The 23,123-nt window shown below is 32.9% G+C and overlaps 1 protein-coding gene across 13 annotated transcripts in view; it reads left to right on the top strand.

Moving 5' to 3' along the window:
• The window catches only part of LOC114325175 (protein daughterless), a 551,617-nt gene extending 529,462 nt beyond the window's left edge, over positions 1–22,155 (top strand). For 9 of the 13 annotated variants that reach the window (XM_028273157.2, XM_028273154.2, XM_028273153.2 and 6 more), the window contains 3 exons: positions 3,271–3,416; positions 12,417–12,589; positions 21,978–22,155. In XM_028273157.2, coding sequence (XP_028128958.1) covers positions 3,271–3,416; positions 12,417–12,589; positions 21,978–22,022 — 364 coding nt within the window. In that variant the 3' untranslated portion in view covers positions 22,023–22,155. The remainder of the gene's footprint in view (positions 1–3,270; positions 3,417–12,416; positions 12,590–21,977) is intronic. The other 4 variants (XM_028273163.2, XM_028273156.2, XM_028273162.2 and 1 more) reach the window with 1 other exon arrangement.
• The last annotated feature ends 968 nt before the right edge of the window (positions 22,156–23,123 follow it).

Below are 23,123 nucleotides of genomic sequence, written 5' to 3'. Positions count from 1 at the left end.
TTAAAGCGTATTTTGTAGAAAATTGAGCAGTGTACTTTTTTCTTCTTCTTCTTTTTGTTTTTGGTCTCGCAGCAAGGCAATTAACAGCACGATTTATAGGCGATCTTGATTAAGTCTGGCTCTAAGTCATATCAAAATCGCTGACTATGTTCTTGTAAAAAGCTTTTGAGGAGGTGTGATATAATAAATATGAGTTTAATTATATTTAATTTATTATATTTTGAAGGATAAATACTTATTATTTACATACTGTCACTGTCACTGCCAAATCTTAAAATTTGTCAGATAACTTCAACCTCAAAAAATGGTTGTTTGTTTGTTTATTTTATTATTTGTCTGTCATAATAAATATAATATGTCAGACCAATCATACACTGCTCAAAATAATCAAATCTTAATAAGAGTCGTATCAGTTTTTTTAGGAACCAGCTGTACTTTTTGGAAAAAAACTTATTCAAACTATATTTTTTTTGTTTGAAAAAAACTTGTTTACCATAACATCATGTTGTATATATATCACTGTAAAGAGTTTTAAAAATGTTGCAAAATGACACCTTTCCCAGCATTCTAGCTTAATTAGGACAGCTTCTACAACCATTCCAAAAGAGTATGGTCGCGGTGTTTTGAATTTTTTTGGAAAACTTTACATAACCATATTTCAGAAACAGCTTGAGATAAAAATTTAAAATTTTGTATTTTTCTTCACCTAATCATTCACTATGAGTACCTACTCTAAATATTAACAAAATCTAAATAGGTCAGGAAAAAAATTAATTCAAAGTGTGTTGATTTGACCTGGAATAGCTCTTTTATGTTAACTGATTTGTAAAATTTTCTGTGTTCTTATTCTCTATTTAAGTTTTCCAATTATTCAAATTATTTATTGGTTTGTTTTTTGTGATTTCGTTTTTACTCTCTTCTCTTTACTTGATATTCTTCGATATTGCTCCTAATCCTTCTGTTCATCATTTTGTAATATGCATAATTTTTCTCTTTGGTTACCCGTTTGCATTCCTCATAAAACCAGTTGTTACGCTGTCCTTTTCGTCTGCAGCTTGGCTTTTATAAATTACCAATTTGTGGTAATACGTATGCATAATCAATATTTGTCCGCTGTTGCCAAATTAAAAAACATATTTATTTACCATAGCAGCTACCGTCTATACTGTTTCTCTTTGTCTTTAAGAATGTGAAACGAAGATAACTATAAATGTCAAACTCATGTTGTCCTATAGTAGGGTATGTAAGATTTTTATTTATAGATGTGAAGTTGGTTAAAATTTAAACTGTCCTATGAAACTGTCTACACACTAAACTAGGTTCCTTTAGTTTTTCGATTTGATTTTTATTCAAATTGTTGGATATTTTAATTGAATTGTATTAAAACAATAGTATATCCTGTATTTCGTCTTTCCCGATTATAATTTGAAAACAATATTTTGACATTATATTTAACCTCCAATATTGTGACCATTTCCAATCTCACTAAATGTAATAATAACGTCATATAAACTCGTCACTAACTCTAGACAATGAAATACCCGCTGTAATAGACATGGTATGTCAAAAAGGTCTGGTTATTCCCCATATATATTTTTTTTTTCAAATTTAGAATATGGCAACAAGGGGAAAATTACGTGCAAGCCTTGTTTGACTTTTCCTTTGCTATAATATTGTTCTATATTATTTGGTCATATACATATGTCATAAATATATAAATACAATAAAATTAAATATTTTATTTTGCAAGTAAGCCTTTATGTTTTATGTCTCATAATGCTTTAAAATACGAAAATTTGTGTTTTGGCCTATATTCTTGTATGTGTTTCGTCACTTCATCTTAAAGTTCATATTAGATATATTTAATTAATTTACGTAATTTTAGAAATCTTGGAATATTACAAACTGTAAATTGTTTTTTTTTAAATCTATATGTTTCGTCAATATATCGATTCGTGTACACAAATCTTTTAGTGTCTTTTCATATTTGTAAAAAAAGTTGAAAGGAGGTCGGAAAAATATAATTCATCGTCAATAAATTTGAGGATGTTTTTTGTTTTACCTTTTGCTTCTTCTACTACTAACGTAGTACTAAGGCCGTTATTAGACTAGGTAACTGGTGGCACAACTGGTGGCGCAACTAGTGGCTCCACCAAATTAAAGCACACAAAATATTATGGGCAACTGGTGGCCGACATGGGCAACTGGTGGCGCAACCAGTTACCGTAGTCTAATAGGTCTCATTTACTTTAATGCCCCGTGACGTAATGAGTCACTGGTGGAGCAACTTGGTGGCGTCACCAGTTGCCTAGTATAATACTGGCCTAAGAGTAAGACACATAGAAAATGATATTTCAACCACAATTGATTTCGATTTTCACTCTGGAAATTATCTTCAAAAAAAGATTATTTTAAATAAATTAGTGAGCTATTATTATAACCATTGACACAGAATACCTAGACTGCGGCCTGCTATCTAAAACTATCTAACGAATGCGACAGAAAAAACTGAGGCTATTAGGTCGGAAGTCTCTTTCTCAGTTTTCTCTGTCGCAATTGTCAGATAGTTTCAGGTAGCAGCGCGCAGTCTAGGTATAGGGCTTTTCATTCACAGTCATTTGTTTCGAGCTTCTGTCATATGTCTTATAATCCGTATATATTAATATTGTACACAGATTATACAACTATGACAGAAGCTCGAAACAAATAACAATCGATGAAAAGCCCTATTATGTGTCTATGTTTATAACCAATAGCTGTTTGGATGTATGTTTTCCAAATTGACAGGAGACTTACTTGGACTCTATCTTTTAGGCAATTAGTCATCCTTTTCATCATTTTAGTTGTGTTTATGTATTAGGTGTATTATATGTTTATGTATCATGTGTTTGTCTATTGACACAAAAACCAAACTGAATGTATTAGCTACTGAAGATACTTCCAGGAATAGTTGTTCCTAATAAAATCTGACCATATTGTTCAGACTGTGAGGAAATTTAACATCGATTGAGAGGACTGTGAGGAAATTTATTAGTAATATGTGAATATAGTAATATGTGAACTTTAAGATGACATTTAACATAGTAATTTAATTTTTAGTGTAACTCTTAGATACTTACTGAAGTGATGGTCTTCTCTCTGTAGTTTTAGATTAATACAAACTCTTGTATGTAACATTTGTTATTTTGTTTGTCGGATCTAAACTTTGTATTACACGTACAGCATCTGTCACAATTGTAATATGTTAATTTGTTATTACTATTTTTTTAGGATAAGAATCCGAGATATAAACGAGGCTCTCAAAGAGTTAGGTAGGATGTGCATGGCACATTTAAAAACGGATAAACCACAGACCAAACTTGGGATTTTGAATATGGCTGTTGAGGTTATTATGACCTTGGAACAGCAAGTTCGGGGTAAGTGTTTTGTGATAAATATTAGAGTGGAGTGAAGAACTTTAGTTAGTTTTTTTTATATAATCCAAGTAAACAGAATTCAGAATAGAATCGTTAGGAATAAAACTGACTTTATTTTGCTTGATATACTCCGTCCCAATCCCTTTTTTTCATGCGTCCTTAATATTGACGTCATATAGGATTTTAAGAATGTCGCAAATCATTACATGACATTTTAGTTGAATCTGACACTGACAGCTGTCAGAATATTTATATTTATATAAACATCAATATTTATGCAAATATCTGCCAGATATTAATATTTAAAATAGTTTAATGTAAAATTAAATAAATATATCAAATTTCACTATACAATGCCCGAATATACCAATGACATAAAGTATTTATATTTACGTAGTTGACAAATTTCTAACCTAGGAACTCCAATTGTCATTTTACCATATGATCGATTATTTTTGTGTAAAATTATCTTACTCGTCTCATTGATTGGTTATCTATTTAGAGTATTGTCATCGCCAACCAGTTATACATCTATAAGTATAAATCCGTTTTAATATGCAAATACCCGTCAAGCAACACATAATTTTCTAAGTTCAATGTATAATAATCACAGAGTTATAAACTGGGACTTAGTCTTGATTCATGTTCTTAAAACTTTCCTCAGAATCATCCTATTATCTCTATAGTCCAGGAACCGAAGCTTTTCACCTCGCAATTTTTACAGAATGGATCGATTTGCTTGAAAATTTGAGAATAAGTAGTGGATAGTCCAAGGATCAAAATCTATATAATGCCGAAAGGCGCTTTTACCATGGGGGTGGTTGCCACCCCATATCTGGGGTGGAATCTTTTATTATATTTTGACCGCAAAAGTTGATAAAAACATTCATTCTAAGCAAAAAATGTTATATATGTTTTTTTGATAAAATTAATATTTTTCGATTTATTTGCTTTCGAAAATGTTAGCTTTATATCTAAAAAATCAATGTTTTTCGATACATACTCATTTACTATTCACGCAATTTTTGCCATAGAAAATTTTTTTTCAAACCAAGTTCTTGGGAATTAAATAACCTAAAATTTCATATTGAAACATTTTTTCGTATATCTGATGCTAATATTTCTATTCTGAAGAAAATGGCATTTTTTACCAGACGACAAAAATTCGTTATTCGCTTTTAACTCCAGTTTTTTAAAAACCAATCTTTCTAAGCAAGTCAAACTTCTAGAGTCTATTAACAATACACAAATAAAGAAGAATGAATAAGGCCCATGACTAAAAATACCGCTAACATACAATATTATGCTTCCAATTGGATTTCTCCTTTTTTTTTTCAAAAAAAAAATATATTAATTTTGTAACCCTAACTTTTTTATTTTTTGCCTTAGAAAGTTTGGTAAAAAAGAATTTTACGGGTTTTTACAAGGTCTATAAAGCAACTAATATTAAATCCTTTTAAAACCCTCATTAATAAAAATTTGGGACTTTGAAAGGGTTGGTAAAGGTGATTTTTGCATGTTATTACAAGTTTTAATTGTTAATATCTCACTTAATTTCTGCTGCAGAAAAAATTTATGCAAACCAAGTTCTGGAGAATTAATTAAGCTACATTTTTATATTTAAACATTTTTTCGTATATCTGATGGTAACCTTTCTATTCTGAAGAAAATATAATTTTTTACCAAACTCCAAAAATTCGTTATTCGCTTTTAACTCAATTTTTTTAAAAACTAATGATTCTAAGCCAGTCAAACCTCTAGAACCCATTAATAATACATAAACAAAGAAGATAAAACTAGGTTAATGACTAATTTTTATTAGGGTGGTAATTAGGGGGTTGCTTCCAATCACTTTTTCACTGAAAAAATAGAGACTGACATTCTTTTCATTATGAGTCACTAATTTTTTGAGCTAGAGACTTTTTTTATTTCTGGAGATAGATATTTTTAGATACTTTAAATTAGTTTGAACAAGTTATCTTCGAAAAGTGCATAGTTTTCCCGTCATTTTACTTTGAAACTACAATATTTAGCATTTGACGAAGAAGACCTAACATATAATAAAGTATAGCTGGAGTGCTATTGGTTTTAAAGAAAATTAAAAAAACGATTTTGTTTATTTTTTCAAAAGCTACATTTTTCTTAAGCAAAGATGTTTTGATAAAACGAAAACTTTTTGAGTTATTAGCAGAAAACTGATTAAAAACATTGATTTTTTCGATATAAAACTAACATATTCGATAGCGAATAAATCAAAAACTATTAATTTTATCCAAAAAATGTATAGAATGTTTTTTGCTTAGAATGAATGTTTTTCTCAACTTTTTTGGTCAAAATAAAATAAAAAATTTCCACCCCCCAGATGGGGTGGCAACCACCCCCGTGGTAAAAGCGCCTTTCGGCATCATATAGATTTTGATCCCTGGACTATCCACTACTTATTCTCAGATTTGCAAGCAAATCGATCCATTCTGTAAAAATTGCGAGGTTTTGTAATATTTTAAGCTTCATTACTTGGACTACTATTTTTATTAAATTTGTGAAAAATATGAATTTTTTATTAATAAAAAGAACTGTATCACTCCACTCTATATATTTACACTAATTGTTGCTTTTTAGTCTTTGAGATGTTCTGTTTTAAAATTGTACAGGTGATGGAAACATGCTGTTTGGTGAATTTGTTTTTGATTAATGTATATGGGAAACTAATGTTACAGATTATGTTAAAATATTGTTGTATATTCGTCAATTTAAAAGTCTGGGATGGAAATGAGCTAAACGGAAGCATACTTGAGAATAAAACAAGAAAAGTACTCATAATAAAGTGGAGGTTAATTTGATATACCTTATTTGATATACAGCTGGTTCCTAAAAAAACTGATACGACTCTTAGTAAGATTTGATCATGTTGAGCAGTGTATTTGATTGGGTTGACATTATATTCTATTTATTATGACAGACAAATAATAAAATAAACAAACAACTGATTACATATATCTGTGGCTTGGTTCTAAAAGGGCCAATGTCAAATTTTTGTTTTTTTTTGTACAGCTTTCTTTTGAATTTAATATTGACCAAACAAAATGCAAAAAATTAACTCTGGCCCTTTTATCATTAAGCCACATTATGTGACTTGGTGTTAAAATGGCCAATTTCAATTGTTTGCATTTTGTTTGGTCAATATTAAATTCAAAAGAGTTGTTTTGAATTTAAATGAAAAAAAAAAACACATTTAAACAAAAAATTTAAACAAAAAACACATCAATGAGTATTGTTTGTCTCGTTAATTTATTGACTGGGTAATATGAGATCTGGTCTATTATGTGCCACTGTTTGGTCTGTGAGCACAGTGCGGTCCCAGTATAGCTTATAGTTGTCATTTTCAAGCATATTCTCAGGAACGTATTGATAATATGGGAGATGGTCCGTTTGGAGAAGTCCCAGTTTTACAGCTATCTCTTGATGAAGGATCTTTCCTACTGAGTCATGCGCTTCCTTGTATTCAGTTGCAGCAAATGCCTGGCAACCCCCGGTAATATGTTGGATGGTTTCTTGGGCTTGACATCCATATCGGCATCTGTCGTTTTGAACCTGCGGGTCTTTGATGATATATTTCAGGTAATTTCTGGTTGGTATAACCTGATCCTGAATGGCCAGTAATGAACCTTCCTATAGGGTTGTTGTTATTATTTTTATTATTATTGGAATAAAACAAACGACTTAACTCAACAATATATTAAAGCAAGAATTGTATCCAAATTAAAAGATAACTGGGCACTATCACAGGCAGCAAAACATTTTAACATAAGCAGAACCACAGTTTTTCTATTAATAAAAAATTAAGGGAACAAGAAACTCTCGAAAGAAAGCGAGGGTCTGGAAGACCAAAAATATCTACCGCTCATGAAGATCGTACGCTTTTGGAGAGATTAGAAGAGAATTCTTTTGAAGATGCGAAAACTGCAAGCATTATGTCACAGTTTGGAAGACCAAAACTATACTAAATTTAGGTATATAAAAATAAAATTAATATTTTGTAATATCTCCATCAGCATTGATAACAGCTTGTAGTCTTCGGTCCATCTGCGTGAAAGGAACTATGAAATTGTCTTCTTCAGCGAGCTCTTCCCAAACCTGTTGTATACCGTGCCACAGCTCTTCAGCATTTTTGAGGTAAAAAATTACGCCGATACAACCGTTTTACAAGAACGCCCCAGAAATTCTCGATTGGGTTTAAATCTGGACTGTAGCTGGGCCATGGTAAGGTTTCGATGTTGTTATTCTGGATCCACTGGTTTATAATATTTGCAGTGTGAACAGGACAATTATCTTGTTGGAGGATAAAATTATTTTCTGGATACAACTGTTCTACACTGGGAAACATGATGTTTTCTAGAATATTTAGATGTCTTCCCAACAAACCTGTCATCAATACGCCATACAATTCCCATTACTCTAGATGAAATCCATCCCCATACATTGACGCCAAAATGACGAGCTGCTCGATATCTATTAACATATAGAGGATTAAATCTATTATTATGTGGTCTATACACCCCCATTTTGCTCTTTTTAGAAGATTGAAAAATTTGCTCATCTGTAAATATTACCTTGTCCCAAGTCCCAAAAATCTTGATTTTGTAGCTGATGGTTTAAAGCAAATATAAGTCTTGATTGCTTTTGTTCTGGTGTAAAAGCTTGTTTTTTTGCTGCAGTTCGGTACCTAAGACGCGATGCTTTAATTCTGCGCCAACGTGTTGTCTTTCTTCCCGGAAACTGTGACATAATGCTTGCAGTTTTCGCATCTTCAAAAGGATTCTCTTCTAATCTCTCCAAAAGCGTACGATCTTCATGAGCGGTAGATATTTTTGGTCTTCCAGAACCTTGCTTTCTTTCGAGAGTTTCTTGTTCTCTCCATCTTTTATTATTATTAAAAACTGTTGTTCTGCTTACGTTAAAATGGTTCGCTACGGCAGATAGTGACCAACCATCTTCTAATTTCGTTACAATTCTTGCTTTTAGTTCTTTGCTAGCATGTGGAGCCATTTTTTGAGGTTGAACAGAATAAGTTATCTGACAAATTTTAAGATTTGGCAGTGACAGTGATAGAATGTAAATAAAAGTATTTATCCTTTAAAATACACTGCTCAATTTTCTACAAAATACGTTTCAAGAGTCTTATCAGTTTTTTTTTGGAACCAGCTGTACATTAGGCGATGGGGTAGAAATTAAACACTGTGATGAATACAAGTACCAGGGCATGAAGATAACTCAAGATGGAACACTCGATGCTGCTGTAAAAGACATAAACATACAGCGTAGAAAGGCCATATCCATGTACAAATACTACAAATGTGAGAAGTTAAAAATTTTTATGTTAACGGAAAATGACACATGCCTTTTGGCTGTGCCAGTGCCAATAATTTAGGCAAAAAATGTCACAATATCTGCCAGAATGAGAAATCGATGGCTCAGTGTGAAAACCTCGTATCTTATTTTACAGAAAATTTTACATGAGTGACTTTAAACTGAATTTCTGCATACTCTAACCCAAAATATATATGAAAAATGTATGTGTAATGATCTAAAAGTACTCAGAATTAAAAATATGTAATGATAGTTTTTGAAGTTATACTTCTTTACGCACGAGGGTGAATTTTTACATTCCCTGGCGCATGCGCACACCGACAGTATGGTATGGTCACAGTTTTTTTGCTTATACGAATTCTTGAATAAAGCTATATACTGTGGTATGGTATTAGTCGCTACATCTTTATGTAGCGCAAATAAGGTGCCCGTGAAACGAATATATTATTAGTGTTTTTAGTAAATATATTTATTTAAAATAAATATTTTAAATATATAATATTTAATATTATAATACGTCTACTTTAAAATGTATGATACGTGTCTGAATTGTCGATATAAATGAGTCAGATTAAATAAATTATTAGAAGAATTTTTTAGTAAGCAACAACATTTTTGTTTATTTAGTATTATTTTGTATTTTGACAACGACACCCGACTTGGGCGTCGAAACGTTAATAAAATCATTTTTAGGTAAAATTGTGGCTTATTTCCCATTTGAATATACTTGAATATTTATTATAATTTTTATGTCTGTGGATTTGTCTTCCTCCTTATAAGTATTATTGAAAATGTTTTTTTTTTATTAATGTATCTGTCACCGTAATTGTAATTATGTCCGAGAAATGATCGACTGGTCCACAGGTACGTAATTCTAAATATTTCAGTATGTATGTATTGTAATAAAAAATTATCTACATACATATTTGGAAAATGTAAAAAAATAATGTAGGTACTTAACTGTAGTAGGTAATGCTTTAATTTTACATAATTTGATTTCTACCAATCTTCATCTAATATATCGTTATCTCACTCTATATTTTGTTGTATTTTAATTCTACAAAAATCAAACTAATTTGATTAAATTCATATAAGTAATAAACAACTGTCAAAAAGTTTATGGTGAAAACGTTCAGTCGGTGTATATTCCCGCATGACATTTCCGCGAAGGTGGCGCAATGGGAAAGCGATCTGATTTTCGATCGGCGTGATCGACGGAAAGCGAGTTCAATTCCTAGCGCAAGTTTTTATTTTTTTTATACATTTTATGATTGTAAGTATATTATTATATAATTTTTTTCAGAAAGTACGTATTTAGTTAAAATTTTTGGCAACAATTATTGTTCAGAAATTATTTCTTTGTGGCATTTTTCAATGTGTTTGTGTGTGTTTTATTCTTTTATTTTTTAATTTTTGATATTGTTTTAAGAAAATTTTTTGAAAAGTAATAAGTATTAAAATTAGTTTAATATTTAAAGAAAATATAAATACACTGTTTAAAGTATATTGATTTCCACAGTGCCTACGTTCCTTCCGATAAAGGCTCCAATAAGAGCCGAAAATCGCGGTTCAAGGGACTGGACTGCACTCCGTATTCTAATTGAAAAGTAAGATTGTTTTGCCTTCGCACTGCAACTGAATAAAAATGGTATACATTTTTATTTTATAGTCGTATTACTCCGTAGAGTAACTAGGTGCATTTTTCCGTTGGAACTTTACCAGCTGCAGACGGGGGATGTGAATTGCATAGTGTAGAATTCCTTCCCTCTCGTCTTCACTGCAGCATCCATTTGACTTGCAAATTGTAGAAGTCTTGGAGGTGTCACCAGGAAAGTGTACCAATAAGTTTTCAATTTAAAAATCTTTTAGTAATATTTTTAATATTTTCAATATTAATAATTTACTATTAGGATTGAAAACTACTTCGTCTTTCAATGCCAGATGGCGCTAGCCACCTACTATCATCACTTCAGTTGCAATGGGTGGGAAAACCTCTCGATACGAATCAGTTAAAATATGGAGAACAGTGCCTACGTTCCTTCCGATGAAGGCTCCAATAAGAGCCGAAAATCGCGGTTCAAGGGACTGGACTGCACTCCGTATTCTAATTGAAAAGTAAGATTGTTTTGCCTTCGCATTGCAACTGAATAAAAATGGTATACATTTTTATTTTATATTGATTTCGTTGAAATCATATAATAGAAGTATAACCTATAAGTTATAGTATGCAGATATTAAGTTTAAAGTCTCTCCTGTAAAATTTTCTGTGAAATGAGATACGAGGTTTTCACACTAAGCTATCGAAATGACAAGTTAAGCTGGATAAAATTTGTTAAGTGTGGTTGGGAGAGAGTTAGATGAAACATATCTGATAGATACAATAGAAACACCTGGAGAAATAAATTCAGCAAGCTCAAAAAAATTAAGGCACACAAAATAATGATGGTATTTAGTAGTGACTGATTCTGCAATACATAAAATGTGACCAATATGTTGGTACATGAAACAGTGACTGTTTTTAACAATTTGTATTTGTTTATTGTCGTGAATTTGTTACAGGGCGTCCATAGTCATGTCTTCAAGGAATGGGTAATGCAATGTGATGTACCGCAGAAATACTGTATTAATTTATAAACTATTGTATGCATGTAGCTAAAATTTTTTGATAAAAACAAATGCATATTTTAATATATTTAATGCTAAATGATTCGTGTCTTCAAATAATTTTTTTTGAGTTTTTTCTCTAGTCTCTTCTGCATGTGACATAAATATTTTGTACACTTTTTATTCAATACAAACCACGTGAAAATTTATACAAATTTGGAACTTCAAGAAGTAAATATATAACCGATAGATCTTGAAACGCCCTAAATATTAGATGGCGAAGTTAAGGTCACTGTGGCCGTACTGTGGCAAGTACTTTTCTAGCCACTCATAGTCCATGGTGTCTTCTTCCTATAAAGATAACTTAAACTTTCTATCTAAAGTCTTCTGCCATAGAGTCCTTCCATTTTGTCCTCGGTTTTCCTTTACCTGTCCTTCCATAAAGTTTTAACAGCTTTAACGTGACCAGAATATTGCAATTTTGTTCTAGAAATTTTTTGAGACTGTTTTCACTCGGTCTCTTTCCCTAATCAAGTTCCGGCTCCTGTCCTTTCTAGTCTTAGCTAGCATCTATCATAACATTTTCATTTCAACTATCTCCAACTTCACCAAAGTACACCAACGCAGGCCTCACCACACGCTTGTAGTATATATTTCCTTTCAGTCCTCCAAGCAATCATATGCCACAAATATTTCTGTTCCTCCCAACCACATATACTCCGATTTCGAGCTGCTAACCTTAAGTCCTCCCTCTTCAATCCCCCTTCTCCAACCATCTAACTTCTCTTCTAACAGTTCTTTATTCTCCTCTACGCTTCTCCTTATAAACGCTTTTGTTTTTAATCAGTTCAGCATTAAATATTTTTAAGCTATCTCATTTTTAAGCTACTTTATGCAATACATTACCTATTATAAATTTTATAAAAAAAATAGTTAATACAGTTTTTTCTTGGTACTCTTGCAATGTAAGTGTCAAATGGCATGTATCTATCACACATTTTGATTCTTTTCCTTTTTTTTTTTAAATAGGGGACAATGTGAGTAATGTCAATACTGTGAATGGTTTGATGATTTCAGAGCGGAATCTTAATCCAAAAGCAGCTTGTTTGAAGAGGCGGGAGGAAGAAAAAGCCGAAGACGGACCTAAATTAGGTCCTGGACCTCATCATATGCTCTCTGGGCCACACTACCCCACATTACCTGTAAGTATTTCACTTTTTTATAGCAAATTTTTATTAATCGTACAATATTAAGAACATTCTGATTCTTTTGATGCCCTATTGGTTGTCATTACGCCGCATATTTAGCGACCTTCCGATCTAGATCTGTAATATTCAGCGTTAACAGTTATACCTCGTGTAGGGTGTGGCTCTTTTCCACGTCTTGGCTAGTGACAGGCTGAAGCTCACCTTGAGATATATTGTATATACTCACAGCTATATTCTCTTCATCTAACCTTGTGTTCAGTCATCCTAATATAAAGGAACTACTACATTCAAACATACTACAAATATTCTGCACTCAAACTATCCCCTTAAGTTCTTAAGACAGGATATTCTTTGTCTTCCTACATTTCACTTTCCCCGAAATATACCCTGCATAATAAGTTGTAATAGTGATAGTGAGTATTTTTGTCCTCTAATTACATGTCCTAAGTATTCAAGTTTTCGTCTTTTGATAGTTTATATTATTTCCGCTTCATTTTCCATCCCTCTATAGTTACTTCTACATTTAATATTCTTTGAATCCATGACATATTCGATTTTCTTACTTAACTTACTTACTTAAGCCGTCCTCTTGTACCTTACGGTGTCGAGGTAAGTGGAGAAATCAGACGTCTCCATGCCTTTCAGTCAGTAGCTAGTCTTTCTGCTTCTCTCCACCCAATATTCCTTTTTACGCAAGCCTTTCCAATATCTGCGTTCCACGTTCTTGCTGGCCTGCCTCTTCTTCGTTTGTTGTCGGATGCCGCTTTCCATACCCTCTTTACAGTTCTACCTTCACCCATTCTCGTCATATGTCCGAACCACGATAACTGTTTCGTTTCAAGTCTGTCTAAGGTCCTTCCAATACCGCACCTTTCACGTATGTCTTCATTTCGTATACGATCACGTCTGGTCACCCCGGATACCGCACGTAAATATCGCATTTCGCATGCTTGAATTTTACTGCGGATGTTGTCATTCATTGTCCACGTTTCACTACCGTAGAGTAGCACCGGCTCGTATACAGTTTGGAACACTTTCATTTTTGTTTTCAGGCTTACTTCTTTCTTCCTAATAAAACTTTTATTTAGCGCATAGTACAATTTTGTTGCACTCATTACCCTGCTGTTTATTTTTGGTTCTATATTTCCTTATCCATTCATTGTTGATCCTAAATACTTGAAGTCCTCTACTTGTGTAATGGTCTCATTATTCAGCTTTACATTTATATTTTCTTGAGTTTTCGATATTACTAAAGCTTCTGTTTTTTCAATATTTATTTTCATCCCAAATTTCTTAAAGGCTTCATTCCAAACATTTACATTCACTTGCAAGTCTTCTTCTGATTTTGCCACAATTACCAGGTCATCGGCATATATCAACTCTGACACGTGAACTTGTTGAAGTTTATACACCCCTACCCTAGTTCTTTTTACCTTACCCCTGCATTCTTTTGCAGTTTCGTCCATTAGAGTGATGAATAACAAAGGACTCAGAACACCACCTTGTCTTATACCTGTCCTTGTGTAGAATTCTAGAGATGATTGATTTTTCGTTCTTACATTATTACGTGTACATTTATATATACTCTTTATTGCTTGGATTAACTTCGGTTTCACATTTCTACGGTTTAATATTTCCCAGATCTTGTTACGTGGCGCCCGATCAAATGCTTTTTCCAAGTCCACAAAACATAGAAACAACTTACTGTTATGTTGTAGGGCTTTTTCTGATAACTGTCTCACCGTGAATATGAGATCGGTTGTACCTCGCCCTGGCCTAAAGCCGCATTGGCTGTCATCCAGTGTGGCCTCTATCAACTACCAACAATGATATTCCCCTGTAGTTAGAACACTTATGTTTATCACCTTTTTTGTGTAATGGTAGAATAGTGGCAAGAGTCCAGTCTCTAGGTATGCATCCGGTATGCCAGCAGCTCCTTATGATTTTCCATAGTAACTGTAATCCTTCTCCTTCCATATATTTAATTAGCTCAGCCTTAATATTATCGTGTCCTGCAGCCTTGCCATTTTTTAATTTTAAAATTACTTCCCTATATTCTTCGTATGTTATGTCATCATTATCTTGTTGTTCATTTAAATTGTACTCCTCCCTGTCATTTTCTATTTCGTTGTTGTCTCCCATTAATAATTCCATAAAATGTTCTCGCCATCTTTCGGTAATCTCTTCATTTTTTAATAATATGTTACCATCTTTGTCCTCTAAACCTGTTACTCCGTTTGATTTCTTTTGTCTTAGGTTTTTTAGGCTCCTATAGAGCAACTTCGCGTTACCCTTACTATCACTTTCCATTTTATTTCCAAATTCTTCCCATTGACGATTCTTAGCTTCTTTAATTTTATTTTTAACCATTATTCTCTGTTCCTTATATTCTTGATAATTACCTTCACTTTTATTACTTATATACTTTTTCCACAATTTTTTCTTCTTCGAAACTTCCAATTTTATGTCATTATTCCACCAAGCTGTACCTTTCAGATATCTTCCTTTCGTTACACCACATACTTTACTCCCAGTTGCATACACCAGCAGTAGGATTTTCTGTAACATCAAAATTCAAACGCGGATAACTTATTCAGATACACTTGTTTTAGTGTCCACGCTTCCAAGCCATAAAAAAGAGTACCTACAGAACACGTAACACTGAAGCATCCTTGGTCTACATTTAATCATATTTCTAAATATTTGTAGGTATCCACACTCTTAATTACAGTATCTTCAATAATCAATTCGATGTTTCATCTGCTGATTTAGTGACGATCATGTATTTAATTTTTTTTAAATTCATCTTTAGTCCATAATCATGAGAGCATTCATTAACATGTTGCACTACATTTTGTAAATGGTTATTGTCAACCGTCATTATTGTATTGTCTGCAAAATGTAAGTTTTTCAAAACCTCTCCATTGATAGATATCTTCTGCTATTCTGATCTTAGATGCTGCTGCTCTGAATAGTTCAGTTGATGTGCTTCCGTACCATTTCCTTAAGTTACGCAACCATCAGATTCTTCTCCTCCCTACACTTCTCTTGCCCTGGATTTTCCCTTGTATAATTAATTGAAGTATGTGGTCTCTCTCATTACGCATAACATGCCCCCCAGGTATTGCAGATACCTGGGGCATTGATATAGCCCTGGGATATATACCAGAGGCATTCAGACACTTTTAATACTGATTTTCTATTTCCTTGCATTTGTCGGAGAGCCACCTCTCTTTTGCCTCTCGAATTTTCTTTCTGACGTTTCTCTGATTTCTTCTTCTTCTTCTTCTTGTAATAGGACTATGTCCTGTTTCTTCTGTTACAGTCTTTGCTGCGATCCGGAGCTCCAACTCTCGTACCATCGTTTTTTGGGTCTTCGTATGGGTCGCTTGGTGTTGGGCTTCTGTGTTTTCGCCGAATGCGCCATACGTTCAGGGTCCATCCGATCTACGTGGTCTCTCCACATGCGTCGTCGCGCTCTAGTCCATATCACTACGTCTTGAACGGCTAGCTCTCTCAATGTGTCTTCGTTTCGTATTCTATCTCTGAGTGTGATACCTCTTATGGATTTTAGGGTTTTCATCTCTGTTGTTCTCATTATTTGTTTGGTCTTTGTTGTCTCGGCCCTTGTCTCAGCTGCGTATGTCAGTACGGGTCTAACACATGTCTTATAAATGCGGACTTTGCTTTCGGTGCTCATATATTTATTCCGCTAGATTATATCCCTCAGGAAACCAGATATTCTCGCTGCTTTCGTTGCCTGCTGTTTTGATTCTTGCCACAGATGCCCGTCGCTAGATATTTCCACACCTAAGTATCTACAATCCATTACCTGTTCGATTATATGGTCGTCCACTACTAATTTACATCTAATTGGGTTCCTGGATATTACCATCGATTGGGTTTTCTCTTTGGATAGTGTCAGGTTATACTTTTCGGCGGTTATTTTGAATTTTTGTAGTAGGCGTTGTAAGTCATCTTCGTTTTCGGCTATTAAGCTGCGTAGCAAAGTATTATCATGGTTCGGTTACCCATTTTGTATCCCTGATTCATTATGTTAACACTACCTATAACTTCATCCGTTCATTTGTATTTATTCAGATCTTTTGCTTTATATTCTCTTCATTCTTTCATATGTTCAAGAATTTCTACTGTCATCGAAGGTTTTCTTTTTTCTCTAACTGATTTAAGAGTTTCGTTTCCATTTGACACTATTCTCTTGGACTTTCCGTAAGTTCTCGTTTAGTTTAAATTTCGTTTCCTCATATATTTTTCTTGTTTGAGCCGCCTTGCATTTATGATTTTATTGGAGGTAGGACTCTTTACAGTCTTTATTTTTAGTTTCATCGACAAAACAACCGGGTTGTGATTGGAGGATATGTCTGCTCCTGGATTAAATATTTGATGATATTATAGAATGTCTGTATCTTTTGTTCGCGATAATACTCTTATAATCTATTTGATTTCTATTTTGTTGTTGTTTTCAGCTGGTCTCCTCCATGTGTTTAATCTACATTTAGGAAGGTTAAACAAAATATTTGCAATGACCAGCTTATCGCCATTCCTCTCCATGAGTTCATATCGCCTCATACAAGTCTCCACTTCTCCTTGGCCCATTTTAGCGTTTAAATCGGCCATTATATCTTCAAGAAGGCATCTATGATGTTTTCATCCTTGTCTGCAGTGGGTGCACTTGAATTATACACACACCCAAACTTATATGGAATCATCTGATATTTCTTACTATTTCGGGCGAATTTAAAAAAACAAACACACGAAGTCAAACAATATTTATTTTAAAGCAATTTAATAACAAATACATAACAATTAAATAAAACAATAAAGTATTTAACAAACAAATTGAAAGTAGTTGTTTTAAAGTCAATAGCATACAAAATTTCTATGTAAAACGAATAATGTTTAAATTATTTTTATTTTTTTTTTGTATTTTGTGGTAGTCAGTGTTATCACCTCTAGTTCTTAGGCAAGCCTCATTTTGCCTGGGCATGCTCATAATCAAATTATCAACATTTTGTTGTAGTAGGTTGCACCATCCTTTAAGAGCAGCTCGTACTAGCCGTGCGGTGATTTGTGGATTATCCCAGCGAGTTCTAATTTTTCTTTTAAGCATTTCCCACAAATACTCTATAGATTAATCTCGGGTGAGCAAGCAGGCCACTCCAAACAAGGGATACCTTCTGCCTCAATGATGTCCGTAGTCACTCTAATGGTATGTGGAGGTCCATTACCATGCAATAAAATTAAATTTTCTCCTGTCACACCTCTCCAGAGCCCGACTACAGATTATCAACATACCTGTGAGCAGTTAAAGTTGATTGGATGAAAATTAAAGGAGTTTTTCTACGGATCACAATTCCTCTCCAGAACATTACACTTCCCCTTGTATATTTGTGAACAGATCTGACAGTTTTCGTTCTTGCTTGTCTTCCTCGACCTTTAAGTACACGATTTCCTGAGTCATCTGATTTTACACAAATCCTGACTTTTTTTGAAAAGAGCACATTTTGTCAATTCCCAATGTTCCAGTTTTGGTGGTGAAGACACCAATTTAGGTGATCAATATTGTGCTGCCTGGATAACTCGGGAACCCATAACTGTCTCCTGCTGTATACTCTTCTTCTTACCGTTTCAACTGAAACAGTTACACCTGTAGCTTCCAAAAGCTGCCTTTGGAGCTGCAGGTGAGAAATGGTTGGGTGTCTTCCAGCTGATTGGACAATTAAACGATCGTGGAGAGCCGTTATTACCTTTGGCGACTTTCCCTTGCTTTATTTTTGAGCTTTCCTAGTTACTGTCAACTAGGAAAAGTTTTTTTAGAAAACGCCCTGTATTGCGCTTAACTCTACAGCTATTTTCCTCTGAGAACGTTACTTTCTCCACATGATCAATAATCTGTCCTCGTTGTAAGTTCTATAATCCCACATGAGGCATATTTTCGTTTTTGGACACAAAAGTTAGTTTATTTATTTTCGTTCAATTTGCAACTCAAGCAAATAACCTATACCGTACCGAGCTGTACTATCCGATTGTCTTATATATTTGTTTATTTTCAATAAAAACCTTTATTCTTCGCAAGAGTAACAAGTTTTTTCAAAACAAATAAAGATTACTTTGAAATACATGGTGATTCCATATACGTTTGGGTGTGTGTATTTATTTTACATTTTAAATGATAGTTGAGAGGCAGCATCAATACTCCATCAGAGTTAGGAACAAAGTTATAAAAGCTTTTTGAGAATTCTTATTCACTATAATACCAACTTCTGCCAGTTAGTGCAATTGTTGTTACCGGAATAATACATTGTTCGATTTCTGGTGTTACATTTTCCTGATTTCAGCCAATACACAAGGTGTCCCAAAAGTAGTGGAACTGTCAAATATTTCGCGAACTAAACATCGGATCGAAAAATTGAAAAATACGTGTTGAATCATTTTCAAAAATCTATCCAAACACCTACCCCCACTACACCCCCTGGAGGTGAGGTGGGGGGTAACTTTAAAATCTCAAATGCAAACACATAATTTTTCTTGTATATTTGGATTCTTTACGTGAAAGTAAGCAACTTTTATTCAATACATTTTTTCGAACTGTGGATAGATGGCGCTCTAATTGGGAAAAACGATTTATCCTGATACCATAGGTAAATTATGGAAACGGTCTAATATCTCGAGAAATACACTTCCAAATGAGAAATCAAAAAACAAGATTTTAATATTTTTCGAAAACCTATTGAATAACACTAAACATGACCCTCCAACCCACCCCCTGGAGGTGGGGTGGGGGGTAGCTTTAAAATCTTAAATAGCAACCCACACTTTTTATTGCAGATTCGGATTCGTCATGAAAAATAAAGCAACATTTATTTGAAACATTTTTCAAAATTGTTAATAGATGGCGCTTTAATTGGAAAAATACGATTTATTAGCTCCATCTATCAGCAATTTTAAAAAATGTTTCGAATAAATGTTGCTTAATTTTTCATGACGAATCAGAATCTGCAATAAAAAGTGGGGATTGCTATTTAAGATTTTAAGTTATCCCCCATCCCACCTCGAGGGGGTAGGTTGGAGGGTTATGTTTGGTGCTATTCGATAGGGTTTTGAAAAATATTAAACAAGTGTTTTTTTGTCTTTCATTTGGAAGTGTATTTCTCGAGATATTAGACCGTTTCTATAATTTACCTATGTTATCAGGATAAATCGTTTCTCCCAAATATAGCGCCATCTATCCACAGTTCGAAAAAATGTTTTGAATAAAAGTTGCTTACTTTTACGTAACGAATCCAAATCTATAAGAAAAACTGGGTGTGTTTCCATTTGGGATTTTAAAGTTACCCCCCACCCCACCTCCAGGGGTGTAGTGGGGGTTGGTATTTGGTGTCTTTGGATAGGTTTTTGAAAATGATTCAACACGTATTTTTCAGTTTTTCGATCCGATGTTTATTCTGCGAAATATTCGACCGTTCCGCTACTTTTGGGACACCCTATACAGGGTGTCCCGAAAAGAATGGTCATAAATTATACCACACATTCTGGGGTCAACAATAGTTCGATTGAACCTAACTTACCTTAGTACAAATGTGCTCACAAAAAAAGTTACAGCCCTTTGAAGTTACAAAATGAAAATCGATTTTTTTCAATATATCGAAAACTATTAGAGATTTTTTATTGAAAATGGACATGTATAATTCTTAGTCAGGAACATCTTAAAACAAAATTATAGTGAAATTTGTCCACCCCATAAAAAATTCATGGGGATTTTGTTCCCTTAAACCCCCCTCAAACTTTTGTGTACGTTCCGATTAATTCATTATTGTGGTACCATTAGTTAAACACAACGTTTTTAAAACTTTTTTGCCTCTTAGTATTTTTTCGATAAGCCAGTTTTTATTGAGATGCGGCTTCTTTTTCAATATATTTACGTAAAAATTTTATGGGGGTTTTGTTCCTTTAAACCCCCCTAATGTTTGTGTACGTTCGAATTAAACTATTATTGTGGTACCATTAGTTAAACACAGTGTTTTTAAAACTTCTGTCTCTTAGTCTTTTGTTCATAAGTCACCTTTTATCGAGATGTAGCTTCTTTTTCAAAATATACCTAAAAATGTAAATTATAAATAAATTTTCAGATTATTAACAGGTCTCTATAACCGTACTTAACCATATACAAATATGTGGTGGATTCGACAAATATTCAAAATATCTCGATAAACACTGGCTTATCGAAAAAGTACTAAGAGGCAAAAAAGTTTTAAAAATAATGTGTTTAACTAATAGTGCCACAATAATCATTTAATTTGAACGTACACAAAAGTTTGGGGGAGTTTAAGGGAACAAAACCCCCATAAAATTTGTATGGGGTGCACAAATTTTACTTAATTTTTTTTTTAAGATATTGCTGTCGTAAAAATGCCACATGTCAATTTTCAATAAAAAATCTCTGAGAGTTATCGATATATGAAAAGAAATCGATTTTCATTTTGTAACTTCAAAGGGCTGTAACTTTTTTTGTGTCCACTATTGTATATAGGTAAGTGAGGTTCAATCAACCTATTTTTGACCCCCGAATCTGTGGTATAATTTATGACCAATCTTTTCGGGACACCCTGTATATCGCTAAGCACTGGTATGTTAATCTTCATTCTCCACATTTCCGACACGGCATTATCCAGTTTACCTGATAGGTATAAACTACTTACGGTCCAATTTTTAAGGCTATAATCTGATTCTTATTTGTTTGACAGGGATTTACCTCGATGACGACCTGAGAAGCCTTGTCATCTAAATCTAATTGTCCTCCCCTGCCGGATCTTGGATTCCGAGCTCCATAATCATTAAGTAAATTATCGATTAGTGGGTCCATAATGATTTTTAATAAGGATATCCTTGCCGATTGTTAATGTGGTAGCCATTCCTTGGCTTTCCACATCTCAATTCCGTTGACTAATTTAGGTTTTTCGTCTTCGGGGATAATTTTTCAGCTCCAGGGCAATGCCCTACTACGTGTCGGTTCTTCCATCCGTAGCTGTTGACCAATAAGTGAGGGATTACTTATACTGGTAACCCATTCCCTGCTTGCTCTTAATACTATGTTGTATCTCTTGATTCCTTTTTCTTCTTCTTCTTCTTCTTCTTCACGTGCCATCTTCGTGACGGAGGTTGGCAATCATCATGGCTATTCTGATCTTAGATTCTGATCTTGATTCCTATTTTGTATTTTTTATTTCTTCTCGTAAAGTTCATCCGTCCCACTCAATACGACAAGTAAATGTAGTGACAATTAAAAATACTGTTTGTATGTGTTTATGTAGTTATTAGTTTTATTGTTCGTACTTTAATTTTTTGTATTTGTTTTTTTCAGGGGGCACCAACGAATTTGCCTCACAATCCAGGTCAGCCACAATAGCATTGATAGTATTCACTATCTGTACATACACTCTCGTACAAAACGGCATCATCATATTCATCTTCATATAAACGATTATCTATTTTTTTAAGAATATTAAGTAGTGATACAGTATATTAAATTTTTACTTCTTTTTTTTTGTTTATTTTTAATATTTACATTTTTTTCATCTAGTTTTATTCGCGGAACAATTTTGAGACAGCTTTATTTATTTTTTATTTGTCGGGGTAGCTGTTAATAAGAGAAATTGTGAGTTTTATTGATAAGAGAATTCGAACTAGAGGCTATTTCTATATCAGTTCAGTGATGGTAAGTCTCTAGTTTGTAGATCAACTCAGAAAGAAAAAAATTGTGATTTTGTATGATTTTTGGGGGTACAATGGCATAAGTGAATTGTATTCGATGTTTTTCAAATGTCAAGCAATAATTGTCAAAGTACAGAAAGAAGAATAACCAAATGATCTCCTTTATTCATTATTTATAATCAATTTTATTAAATTTATAAAAATTTATAAATTTAAAACTTAAATTTAACAAAATTTAAATTTAAAAAAATTTAAATATTAAAAAATTTAAATTTTAAAAAATTTAAATTTAAAATTTAAATTTTTTAAAATTAAATTTTTTAGTATTTAAATTTTTTTACATTTAAATTTTTTTAAATTTAAATTTTTTAAAATTTAAATTTTTTTGATTCAAATTTTTTTAAATTCAAATTTTTTAAAATTAAAATTTAAAATTTAAATTTAAAAGTTAAATTTAAAACTTAAGTTTAAAATTAAATTTAATTTAATTTTAAAGTTAATTTCAAAGTTTAAATTAATTTTTCTTGTTACATTGATTGACTTATTAGTAAATTTTAATACCAAACTACCAATAAATTTTACATACAATCAGCCCAAGAGCCGAAACATTTAATATACATATACTGTTTCTTCAATTACCAGATATTTCCCAAAAAAACATCTCAAAACTGAGACGCTATATTATAATAGTGTACTTGGGATATACCAACACTGGACGCTTTTTGATTTTCCCGTGGTACATCCTTGCCAAATAAATTAACCTCGTATGTGTCATGCAATTACAGAGTTTGTTACC

Source organism: Diabrotica virgifera, chromosome 9 (assembly GCF_917563875.1).
Source record: "Diabrotica virgifera virgifera chromosome 9, PGI_DIABVI_V3a".
In the NCBI taxonomy this organism is placed as follows: domain Eukaryota; kingdom Metazoa; phylum Arthropoda; class Insecta; order Coleoptera; family Chrysomelidae; genus Diabrotica; species Diabrotica virgifera.
The sequence above is the reverse complement of the archived record's forward strand: the minus strand, read 5'-3'. Positions and strand labels throughout refer to the sequence as shown.